We start from the raw sequence: 13,644 nt of genomic DNA on the forward strand, positions 1-13,644 counted from the left end.
TAGAGTCAAAGTTCACTGAGGCTACTATTTGAGAGCGGCTACTAAATGTTTCATTTTGCTAGTAAGGGAGGCTACTATTTGAGTGCGGCCTCTGATCGAGCATATACGGTAGGTAATTTGGTAGTTTTTGGTGGCTGGATTTACAATATTAATGCCAAAAGTCTAAGTCTAGCTGCCATCAGCAGATCCTTGTAGCTCTCTTCTCACTGTTGCAGCTATCAATAGCTAGCGTTTTAGTGCAGAGCTTAACTACTATACTAAGTAGAGTAGCAACACTCCATGGGCAAGTTTTTCTACGCACTCTTCTGAAAAGGCTGCAATGGCATTCCAAGTTAAGCATAACTCGAGAACCAAGTATTATTTTGCAAATCCATGAATTAAATCCAATGACTAGAAGCCTATAGAAACTCATCCTTGAGCAGCTGTAGCTGTCTACACATGCAGACACACACGCACACACACGCACACACACGCACACACACACACACACACACACACACACACACACACACACACACTATTACCGTATACCGAGGCATAATGAGAATCATTGGCAGGTACATACACACGAATAAGACTTAAAAACTTTCACTCCAGTCTTTAGGACTTTCCTTCAGCTGTCAAGGTATTCTAGGGCATACTCTTAACATACTCTACAGTGTCTCTACATACAGTAGTTCTTTGAGCTCAGTGGTTAAGGGATGGCCAAGAGATTGAGGTGATAGCTCTAGCATGAAAAGCAAGAGACAATTAAGTTACTGTGGCTATACTTCTAGAAAATGGCAGAATTCCTACGAGCAAAAAGGACTGCACATTTCAACTTCTTGACTGACAATTTTGTGCTATGGTCTGACATTTGTCAGTTTACTTGAAATCCTCACTGTGTTCCCACACAATTTTTCTGTAATTGAACACTGTTGAAAAGAGGGTAGTGCATGGGTGATAGTGTGCATGCACTTCGAATATGGGTAATCGTAACTACAAATATAAAACGGTTTTAAATTACACCGTAAATGAGTGTTGCAAGCTGTGCTGTGCTAATGCCTCTCGCCATGTTTTGCTTTTGCTCAAAAGTATGTAATTTGTATAATGTTATGTTATTTATGCAATTATTATGCCACGAGTGTTGCAAGCGTGCACTTGCTAATGCCTCTCGCCATGTTTTTGCTTTCGCTCAAAAGTATTAGAGTGTTAATTATAGAAGAGGTAAATAATTTCCAATGTGCTTTGATTGTTTCAGGAAAGGGGTATCCACAGTTTAATAATGCATACTGATCGTCTTAATTAAATGGCCTATAGCTAAACAGTGGGAGCAAACCTTTGTCAAAGGCATAGTCAGTAGTCTGTGAGATAAGACAGAATTCAATCACAGAAAGTAGTATCTATAACAAGCAGTCTAAAAAGAGTTTAAGCACAGAATTCAACTAGTGTTCAAGCTGGCGCTGTGCTAATGCCTCTCGCCATGCTTTGCTTTCGCTCAAAAGTATAGAAGAGGAAGTATAGAAGAGGAAAAAGTGTATAAAATAATCTGAAAACTGACTTGCATCTATTCAATTGTATAATTATGGTATCATTGTTGTGTTTTGTGGCTGCTTATACCAGGACCTCAAGGATCTACAAAGAAGAAGATTTTGTTTTCAATTAATTATAAGTGGAAGTGCATAATTTTACTCATAAAGTTAGCTTATCTATATCAGGAGCCCATAAATAAGAGAAGGAGCGGCTGACTACGGGGATCACGTTTCGTAAGTGGTTATGACCGCATTTCCATATAATTATTATGCAGAGTCACTTAATAAGTGGTTGAATCCCTACACGTGTTATACACAATACAGGGCTGCTGTTTACAAGCACTTAGTCGCTTCCAAACAAGGAAGTGCGGTTTCACCGGAAATTACGAGACGTGATCCCCGAGTATACGTTGAAGTTAGCCGCTCCTTCTCTTATTTATGGGCTCCTGTCTATATAAAGTCACTGAAGAAAAGACTTATTTACATGCATCTATTGTTGTATTATGTGGCTTTAATACCAGGACCTCAAGAAAGAAGAAAATTGATTCTTCCAGGATCTGTAGTTCAGTGTATATAATATCTAAGAAGAAAAGACTTGTGTACATGCATTATCTATATTGTTATATAGTAGTGTTTTGTGGCTTACCAGGCCCTCAATGATTCTGTCAAGAGGATCTGGATCTGGAGCTTGGATATCACACGTGGGGAATGAGCGCACATGCACATTACATCCACAGGAATAATTAAAGGGTGTGTCCAATTTCACAAATAGCTACTGCACTGTTAGCTAGCTGTCTTGTAGCTAACAAAAAGCTAGCGCTTTAGTGCAAGGCTAACTCATATGTTGAATAGAAAGTTTGTGCGGACAGATGATGCTATGAAAGATTCTAAAGAGACTGCAACAGCCTTCAATGTGAGTCAAACTAGCCATAACTCGAGAGAGAAGCTTTAGTTTGCTAATCCACGAATCAAAATCCAAGCGAACGTGGCTAACCCCCCACACACACACACACACATACACACACACAGTCAGCTTTACCGTATCCCTCGTGCGAAGCTTTAGTTTGCTAATCCACGAATCAAAATCCAAGAGAACGTGGCTAGAAGCCTATAGAAGCTGTTAGTTTTCGTTGCATTGCAACCGTTGAGCAGTTACAGCTGGAACAGACACACACACAGTCAGCTTTACCGTATCCTTCGTGCGGCTACGCCTCGAGGCATAATTATTGTTGACACTGAACCATGCCATGCACACAGTCATTATAGAAGAGGAAACTATCTGATGGCCTGATGAATGGATAGAAGCCACAGAGGATAGAAGCAATTGCATGTAGATCTTATTGCATTTCCTGTCGGTTAAAAAAAGGGATTGGATTAAGGCCTGTTCCCAGGCTGATTTGTCTCTAAAATAACGATAGGTTGAAAGCTAGCAGTGTAGGTGCATGCAGCTTTGTGCAGCTCTTTCCTGACTCTTGTAGCTAACAAACAGCTAGCACTTTAGTGCATGGCTAAACTTGAATAGAACGTTTGATGCGAAGAGATTATACTATAAAAGATTCTGAAGAAACCACTGTGAGTCAAACAGCCATAACTCGAGAAAAAGGCTTTAGTACGCAAATCAAAACCAAGAGAATGTGGCTATAAGCCTGTTAGTTTTCGTCGCCATGCAACTGTTGAGCAGTTACAGCTGGAACAGACACACACACAGTGTGAAAACCATACATCATTTTTACGGTGTGGAGTTACGTAATTTTACGGAGTAAGAAAACGCGAACTGATTGTAACATGTTATTCAATTATTCATAGAGGCACTGTAATTACATATGCCGTTCTACGGAGAAAAAACGGGTGGAATTTGCTGAGCTAGCAATAATACGTACTAAGATGTGCTAACTTCTCTATAGTGTAATACAGGAGGAGCATAATTATATGAAAAGCAAATGGAAAGTGCAGATTTTATATGCAAGACTGGAAGAAGATCAGAAAGTTACGGTACGAAACAGGAACTTTTATATGAGGGCTACTGTAGCTACTATGAATTAAGATAAAAGGAAGGATTCGAACAAATTAGGTGTGTCCACACCAACCCAAATATAGATTAAATAAACTGGGCTTAAAGGATGCAATGTATCTGCTCACCCAAGCGTGTGGTATCTTGTCTGCTGGCACAGTTGAACTTTGTTTGCTCTTTTTTCCTCCACCTCCGCTTGGAAGAGCACCTGCTAGCTTAGCATCTTCAAAAGCCTGCAAAAAATAAGGGGCAGAAATGAACACTATTTCATTTCACCCTCACCCATTACCCAAAAATGTATCGTGAAGACAGCCGTTTGAGTTTCACAGTGGAACATTGCACCCTTCAAGGTGTCATAAGAATTTTGAACTATTGGGGGGGGATACGGCATGCAGAATATGCGGTGGGGGCGAACATCCTCCCATGGACAATTTAATAGTAACGATACTCAGTCATGATCATGCAACATAATATGTTTTAGGGGGAAGCACCAAAAAGCATGGTAATAAAGCAGGTGAGCATCGTATGTTAATCCGTGTGTCACTGAGCGGATAAAACAATAATTATAGGACTGGCTATTCACGGTAGCTTGAGTTTTAAGATAAATATAGAGCCAACACACAAATGCATACCCACACATAACGGGGAAGAGTAGGGTTGTGCACTGAAGTAACAAAAATTTCGCAAACAAGATTGTGGGTTGGTATAGTCTTTGCATGCTCCAACTAGTGAGGGGCTCAATCTTTGCGATCTTTACCAGTTGGGTCCAGCACTCTTCTCGTTGCACCTCTTTTTTTATGCGAGACACTCGATCCCTTATTTTACTATCAGCCTGCATGTGTTTCTATACGCATTCGAATGAGGCTTTCGAAGGTTAGATCTACATACATGCATGTAGTTTTTGAGGTAGATCTATATAATACACAATGTCATATTGCACATCCAGGTCCGTATATATAAGACAATCTCTTAAAAATACGTAACATCAGGTTGTACAGTTGTATCTATATAATTAATGTGGCAGAGTGGATAGTTTTATCACCCAGGACATGCAGACCTCTACAGATGAGCCCTGCCGACCAAAACTTGGCTCGAAGTAGTGCTGGACCCAACTGGTAAAGATCGCAAAGATTGAGCCCCTCACTAGTTGGAGCATGCAAAGATTATACCAACCCACAATCTTGTTTGCGAAATTTTTGTTACTTCAGTGCACATGCTCTTCCAACCCTACTCTTCCCCATCAAAATGTTTTTGCACTTGTTTGTAAACTTTTTTCACTGCATTTGTATAACGCCGATTTTCGATTATGTTCAGTATTATCTAATACTGAAAGTACACGAGAGAAGTATACACTATATGGAGAGTTAAGTGGTCCTGGAGTCAATAGAGACCTTAATGACGTTTTGTATCTATTCTAGTGGACTTTCTTTTTGTCTTGTTCACGTCCTTTTTGGTATTTGAGCATTGGTATCCAACGTGTATTACCGTACTTATCACCATTTTTTTCGTTTGTATATACACTTTTTTCTTCACAGGTACCAACATACATTTATCTATGGTGCTAGCTAGATCAGTAGGTGGCATTACCACCTTATTTTAATTGCACTGTTACACCTTTTTATGTCTGTCATGATATACTTGTACATGTATGCATGCAATAATTTATTATTTATCATATGGGGCTCAGAGCCTCAGAATAAGAGCAGCTTTGTCAACTTGCATCGCGTACTGCTGATTTCATTATTACGTTTGAAAATCATAGCGTAAGGCACTCTGCATATCATGTGCATGTGCAGACTTTTTACACTTTGAACACAAGGCATAACTGGTGTAACATAACATTAACATACAGATTTAGCTACTTGAGGATCAAGACTGACTCTACTGTTTGCCAAATAATTATGGCACATTCTGGTTATGTTACTATAACACCAATAACTGTATCTTCAGCTGCTGCTAATGGAATAATTCAGGTAAGAACTCTCAGTATAGCTTTGATATCATTATGCGGTATTATTAAATCTTTTACATGCAGAGGCCACAGTATACGGTCACCATACAGTCACAGCAGGTTAATTATACATCTCACGGTCCTTCAGGGTCGTTCTCCTATGCAATTAAGTTAATTCCTAAGAAGAAAGCTGATTTTTCCATCCAAAAGCTACGAGGAATTGCAGGAATGTATAAGTCAATTGAAGATTTAAAGGAAGACAATTTGAGTGCCTGCAATGGAGAAATATCTATTGATAGCTTTGGGTACATTGAGCTAGGACATGGGAATCGTGGAAAACAACAGTGGCTGTCAGCAATGATGATCTTAAAGATATGTACACTGTCCATCAAGGTAGACATGAGATATTATTGTGGGCACAACGTTGTGATGCTACAAGGAAGCGGGCGCATACACCAGATGAAGAAACTGCAAAACGCACTCGTTATAATAAATGATAAATACCTGGATAAAATGACTGAAGTAGAAATGATTGAAGAGGAGCTAAAGGGGAAGCACACCGATGATCAATACACTGATGAGCAAATTAGATCTTGGGCTCACCTTATTCAAATGAAAAAGCATAGCTCATAATTATGACTGTCCACCTAATAAAAGATTTTGGAAAGTTGCTTAACCCAAACGACCCTCAACTGGAAGTAGCTCTCTATCGAGACATGTGATGCAGTTAATGTCTCTCCAGGAAAGAGGGTGAATTTACGCGGTCAGTGTGTGCAACAGCTTCTGCAGTTACATGAGCTTCTAGAAAAAGGTGGAATCAATAAGCAACAATATGACGAGATGCAGTCTACCATTATGGGTGACGTGAAAAAATATTGAGACAGACATGTGTATAATCGAGACTTACAACTACATGTACATAACTATAATTATTATGATTATTAGTATCCACAATGTTCAATCCAATTTTGCTGTCGAACGCTGCCTTTATCAGTGTATGTGGTGATATTGTATATATTATGTCTTCATGTTGTTTTAAATAGTGTTTGATGTAACTAAAAGTTAGTTCGATTGGATTTAAATCAGGGCTGTACGGTGGTAGGTAGAATGTCAGAACACTAGCAGAATTTAGGAGCTCTTGAACCTCCTGCACACGATGAATTGAGCAATTGTGATAGACATAGGGGTATACCCATCAAAAGGATGCAACTCTGGTATCAAAGTGCCACGAAGAAAGTCCAGGAAAGCTTCACTGTCAACAGTGTTATCAACTGTTTCTACAGTCACCAAACCTCTGTTGAAATAGCAGCAATTGACGTCATATTACGTCCTTGAATCTGTAAACGGTTACTAATTGCTCTCTCACCACGGATTGCATATCCATATTGTCTGAGCATATCCTTTAGTTTAGTCCCAGTTTCATCAAGGAAAACAATACGGTAGGTGAAAAACTGGCCATATATAACTGACTCTCAGATCAAGACGTCTTTGTAGAGCGATCTGCTGAACTTTTTTCCGAGTAAAGCCGTATTTGGCAAGTAGCCTGCACATAGTAGATACAGATAGATACAAGCGTGCCGCTTATTTCAGCAACTTTATCCAATAATTCTGACAGTTGAAAAGTAGGAAAGTGAAGTATCAATCCAATAATGTATAATTTATTCATGATGGCCATCAAGTTTTTGTTCACGAGGAATTGGTTTCTTGCGCACAACATCACCAGTTGCTTCAAACAATTTGAAAATGTTGTGAGCAGTTCCAACACTAATGTTAAGGTTCCTTGCTATACGTAGATATCTTAAATCCAAAGCTAGCCTTTGCCATACCACTCTCCATCTGAGATCCTGTGAATAAGGTGCCATTCTTGTTGGTTCTGCTGATCTCCACATGTCAGTACAAACTCTACTATCAGTATGTAGTATGTACCAGATAAAGTAGTAGAGCTATATCTCTGAATGCCATCAGTAAGTTTAAAAATAATGTTTGCACATGCGCAGACTTACGCAGACTTACGCAATTTTCAAACACAAGTGAAATTAGCAGTATATCACATCAGCGTTGGAGAACTGGAGCGGTAAGAATCGACAGTATAAAACACTACTGTTGCTATGGACCTCTAGTGGTTGCTAAGATAAGAGGGGTGTGGCCATGCTGCTTTTCTATGTCTGAGGCTGAGCATGCTCAGTAGGTAAACAATGGCGACCTCGTTAAAGAGGGTGTAGCTTCCACCCTAGCAAATTTAACTTCGAGGTAAAACGATTAGTTACTGCACTACCCAAGGCGATTGAGAACAGTACGGTGTCACTAGTTTGTGCTGTGGACCCACAGTTCTCTACTGAAGAACGTGAGGAGAAGATGAACAAAAAGTTGTTGTTTTTTAGTTTTGCTGTTCTTATAACTTTTTCACAATGTTTAATTCAGTTCATATTTCACACAAATGTCACAAATGATATGGGCAACAGATATTATAAACTCAACTAACTTTGTCTTGTGTCTTGGGTGAGATCCAGAGGGGGGCTTTTTGCTGTTTTCGACCCAACCCTACTATTAGCACTATCGTGCTAATGATGTGTATATTGACAAGTCTTTTCTCTGCTTGTTTAGATACTATACTGTCTGTGCTATACTACTGTCTGTGTTTATACTGTCAGTGCTTAAATTCTCTCTTACTCCGTGCTTTAATTTGACAAAGGTTTGCTCCCACTGTTTGGCTACAGGCCATTTAAATAACATGCAGTTGCTTCAGTATCGTTAAAGATTATTCATCAAGCCATCAGATAGGCTTCTTTTTCAGTGGCTCTCTTTGTTGGGGGCTTGAGCTCAGGCGAGTTTCTTTGGCTTGCTTGTGAGCAGGGCAGTGGCATATCCAGCTATGGGCTCAGGGTGCTCAAGCACCCCTCTAAGCTAAAAATATTACTGTTTATCTGGAAGCTATTTATAAACGGTGAGCAGCACTAGCTATTCAGATTGCCTCTTACTGTAATTCTGAATGTGCCCCTTTTATTATATCTCTGTGTAAGTATGTATTGTACATGCACGTGTACACACACACATTCACACTACTTTAACAAGGATGAGTGTTTCTACATCACTGATCGACTCAAGGAGAGGGAGAGGGAGAGGGAGAGGGAGAGGGAGAGGGAGAGCATTAAATAATTATCGTCTAGAACAGAGGAAGAGCATTAAATATGTAGTTCTATTTATTGTGTTACTAAGACAGTGTTATGTTGCTATGCCATCGGGATGTAAACTAGTTATAACACGTGCACTCGGAATACATGTTGCACTCAACCTTTGGGGCTTACACCCTCGTGCTTCAGTGCAATATATGCCATACATCCCTCGTGCGCATGCCCACATTCCGGACAAATAAAAACAGAGAAATGAGCTAGGGTACTCAACCACTGCAGTACATGAGGAAGGTACAATGTACATGATCTAGGGAAAACAATTGATCTTAAGGTGACATATTTTCGCGTGTATTAATTTCTGCTATTTCTGCGAATGAGAGTAAAATCGTAAAAATTAGTACTCGCAAATAATTGGCCGCCCTCTTTTTTAATGTATCCAGATTGACATTTCGCAAAAAATTAGACCAGCAAAATGTACAAAACTGTAAAAACGCAAACAAATCTACCTGTGAAAATATGTCACCTTAAGGTATTCACACTAATAATAAAAACTTTACCATCTGTTTAAGCCCTTCCGTGTCAATCACATGAAACTTCTTCCTATTCCCACCATTAGCAGAGTTAACGAGTGATTTGATATGTACGTCAGCACCAGCTTCGCCTGGAACAAGAAAAACAAGACTTGCCTGCCACTCATCCTGAAACAAAATATAAGATTATAAAGACTGCAAACATTCCTAGTCTTGTTACAGTGCTTGTTGCCCAGTGAGTGGGCAGATCAAAGCAATCCAGTGCTCTGTATATGGCACATTGCATCACTACCATATAATTATTGCACTGCATTATATGGCATAATGCACTGGGATTATATGCACTTGCACTGTGTGTAAATGCAGTAGATTTTGGGAGAGAAATCTACTTTTGGGACTTCTGCCCCATCTCACCATCCCACCCATTTGGTCACTTTTATAGGCTACTATATATATAGAATTTTTATGGAATTCAACAAAAGTAACGAATTCACTAAAATTCCACTCAGAAGAATTTGACGTCATTGGGCAACAAGGTGGGGGGGGGGGGGGGCAGGGGTGAACCTTTCCTCCCCCAAAATACTCAGCTCCCCCCCCCCCCAAATTGTGTAGAATGACATAATCACATTAGTACTACATAACATCATCACATTGGTTAATGTGATAAACTCAACTAATCCAAACATTAATTTTTGCAGTGCACGTAATCTTCCCTCCCAAACTTTTTATCCTAGATGAAACCCTGGAGATGTATTTGTGTTCCAGATCTATCAGCTTCCATCTACCACATCATTATCCATGCATGTCACTATACGCATAGATGGACTGTGCCTGTGCTCAACACTGTATTTTAGACACTAAATGGGGAAAGTACCTTAGAGCAGGTATATACTATGGGACTTAGTATACCTGCACTTTACTTAGATCATGTTTGTCATAAATACTGCAATCTGATTGGTTAGAGGAAATGTTCTATCCAATTTAGAAAATCATGTACTTCAATAGAAAATCATGTACTTCAATAGAAAATCATGTAGCAAAGATTAGATAAGAACATTCAAATCTGATTGGCTAAATACTCATGGTTGCTATGATCTAAAATGCTTAGACACTGTTTAGGAAGTTTCCACATGATTTAGAAGTCCTCAGGGCTAGTAGAACCCTCACTGCGTTCGGGATACTACAACCAGCCCTTTGGGCTTCTAAATCATGTAGAAACTTCCTAAACAGTGTCTAACTATTATTTAGTATACCTATAGTATCCCGTTTTCAAGTATATAGGGAACATCAATTCATCACAAATCATCATGATTACAGCATGCATGCACATTCCAATTTGCATGTCTGCATGTAATGTATAAATGTATGCAGGGATCAGTCATCACCCCACCAGTGAAAAATGGCTAGTATTAGCCAGGGAAAATTACCAGCGAAGAAGTACATGTGAATGACGTTGTAAAGGATTGGAGTTAAATTTGCAGTGTTAACATGGTCATTTAATACTGACTCACGAATTATAATTAATTATATACAGCAATGTATAAACAGTCCTGTCTTCTCTTTTTGAACTTCTTTCCCGTACCTCTTCTATACTGCTTCTTGACTGTCGTTTCACTTATAATTATGTCTCCACCGAGGCATCAGCACCCGCGATGCTTTCATTGAATGCTAGGTAATTGAGGCTAGCAAAGAAGCCTTCCAAAACAACCAGAAGTACCTCGAATAAAGGCCCTGTGTGTAGCTAGCTAGCCTGCAGACAACATGCAAGTTCAGCCTCAATCATACCATAGATTGAAGACTCTTCACTATGATTATACATACTACATGCACTGCATATATCTTTATAATCTGACTTTATTATCATGTCACCAGCCGAGGGTTTGCACTTAATTTATAGTGCTCTAGTTATGCCTCGAGGCGTAGCCACACGAGAGATCGGTTATGCTGAATGTGTGTGTGTCTGTGTGTGTATTCCTGCTCAACGGTTGCAATGCGACGAAAACTAACAGCTTCTATAGGCTTCTAGCCACGTTCTCTTGGATTTTGATTCGTGGATTAGAAAACTAAAGCTTCTTTCTCGAGTTATGGCTAGTTTGACTCACATTGAAGGCTGTTGCAGTCTCTTCAGAATCTTTCATACCATCATCTGTCCGCACAAACTTTCTATTCAACATATGAGTTAGCCTTGCACTAAAGCGCTAGCTTTTTGTTAGCTACAAGACTCAGAAAATATCTGTTAAAACAGCTAGCTAGCTAGCAGTAGCCATTTGTAAATTGATCTCTTTGGACACACCCTTTAAATTAAATTAAAAGTTTAATTATTTAATTATTATTAAAAGTTTAATTATTCGCGCTCATTCCCTATGTGTGAGAAAATAATTAGCCTCCTTCGCAGCCTCTCCTTTTTCTGTTCTTTGTCACACCATAGATAGAGTAGAAGAGGGATTAGAAACGGAAGTACCCTCGAAGTACCATCCGTGTATTTCCGCGGTTTTAATCGAGGCTTACTTTTTAACACGAGGGCTAAACATGAATAATTCATGAGAATTGTTTTGCTCTCTGTAAGAAGTCCACGAGCTGCTAAACATCAACTTTCTCTAATACTTGAGGCCATTTGGGACACAGGACACTATTTAGACAAAGCCTTAGCTATATCAAAGGTACTATAGGAACACAAGCATGAAAAAGTGCTCTGTGTACCTCTAGCTACTTCACGACAATCGAGATTATATTTTCTTTGTTTCCAATTGATACCTACTATCAGGGGGCATGTGATTCAGTAATGGGGGTAGCTCTGAGATGTATGCTTTGGACACAATAAGTTTCCCGGGCTTTTGCGGGAGTTATGAAGAGATACACGGATGGTCCCAGAGCCACTACGTAGATTTCATTGCAAAACGTCACGTGAATCACGTCCGTTTCCAATCCCTCTTCTACTCTATCTATGGTCACACAGAAGAGAAAATTGGAGGAACAAAGAAAGAAAGAAGGAAATGACACTTGCTAAGTCGCGTGATCCCCTACTGACGTAGACAAATTTTAACGAGCATGGGTGAGAGAAAACCTCAATAACTGTCCTCCCACACAGTACTTGGAGCGCATTTACCAGGAACATAATCTGGAACAGTACAGAGTCAGCCTTCGTGAGACCTTTAGTCAGTAGAGGAAGTATGAAAGACTAGAGTAGAGTAGACTATACTGCTGTAATAATTATATCTACTAGTCAAGTGGGTCTGTTCTGAACTCAGGAAAAAAAACTGAGCTAAATTTAGATATAGATCTAGATCTTTAGTCTTTAGCCTTTACTAGGTAAGCCCTCGTCTACAATGTCTCCACGCTTGATTCTGGCTTACTATCTACGATACATAATTATGCTAACAGCTTTTATGTTAGAGTTTGGAATGCGTAGGCATGCTGTAGTTTTTTGCTCTGTCAGGCTCCGCCCAGCTAGTGGTTGCCCACGTTCATTTTCACTCGTCTACCACTCGTCTACCACTCGTCTACTGTCACGCGACTTAGCAAGGCAGGCTCTCCTTTTTCTTTGTCTCTTCCTTCTTTCTTTCTTTGTTCCTCCGTATTTTATTTTATTGAACTATGACAAAGAACGAGAGGGTACGAAGGAGGCTAGAAAATAATATCCAGATCCTCCTGGCAGAATCATATTTTTCTTGAGGGCCGGGCCTGGTAAGCCACAAAACATTACATGTGCGCTTGCACAAAACATTGAACTATGTACTCTGGTTTGCTGTGTCACCACAGCTGCAAGCACATGCTGATCATGGAACCAGGACAGCCTTCGTGTTCACTTTCGCTTGCTGTAGCTGCCACTGGACGCCGAGTGACTATTAATAGTGGATCACAGAAACAAGTATCAAAGAACGATGATGGGTGTGTGTTGGGTACATATTCAATGCCAAATGTGCCTACTGCAAAACTCAATACAACATTACAAGGAGCTTCCCCACTTCTATCCAAAGTTTTGGTGAAAGTTGCATCAAAAGATGGGCCTATAAGCTCTGGAAAGATGTTCACTGTTCGTGATTTAGATATTACTACAATTTTCACATGTGAGGACTTAAAAGATGCCATTAAGAGACAGTTAACTGATGACATTGTTGATAGTGACTTCGATGTTGGATATGTGGAGGGTTCAAGTGTTGTGCGGATTAGAAATAGGCGTGATCTGGAGGAGGTATGGTCCTGTATTAATAATCCAAAAACTAAAGGCAAAGTAATGCTGTGGTGTGATGGCTTAAGCAACACCAAGAGAGTCGCAAGCGTCCTCGAAGTGATGGCATATCTGTGGTTAATACAAAGAAAAAAGTACCTGACAAGGCTGACAAGGAACAGAAAGTTCAGCAACTGGTCGACTCATTGAAAGAAAAGCACCTTAGTACCTAAGCAATTTCGTATAAATGGGCCAAAATGGTAGCAAGTGGTATGTATTGTAGTATGGACAATCCGCCTAACACCACAATGTTCACTCGTGCTGGCAGCGGCACTCCATCTC

At 39.8% G+C, this 13,644-nt stretch overlaps 1 protein-coding gene across 5 annotated transcripts in view; it reads right to left on the reverse strand.

The window, feature by feature from the left end:
* The window catches only part of LOC135331161 (sperm-associated antigen 17-like), a 54,225-nt gene that overhangs the window by 34,563 nt on the left and 6,018 nt on the right, over nucleotides 1-13,644 (reverse strand). For 3 of the 5 annotated variants that reach the window (XM_064526222.1, XM_064526223.1, XM_064526221.1), the window contains exons 3-4: nucleotides 9,162-9,302; nucleotides 3,651-3,755 (exon numbers count right to left, since the gene is read on the reverse strand). In XM_064526222.1, the coding sequence (XP_064382292.1) occupies nucleotides 3,651-3,755; nucleotides 9,162-9,302 (246 nt within the window). Of the gene's footprint in view, nucleotides 1-3,650; nucleotides 3,756-9,161; nucleotides 9,303-13,644 lie in introns of those variants that run through there. The other 2 variants (XM_064526224.1, XM_064526226.1) reach the window with 1 other exon arrangement.

Source organism: Halichondria panicea, chromosome 2 (genome assembly GCF_963675165.1).
Source record: "Halichondria panicea chromosome 2, odHalPani1.1, whole genome shotgun sequence".
Lineage (NCBI taxonomy): Eukaryota > Metazoa > Porifera > Demospongiae > Suberitida > Halichondriidae > Halichondria > Halichondria panicea.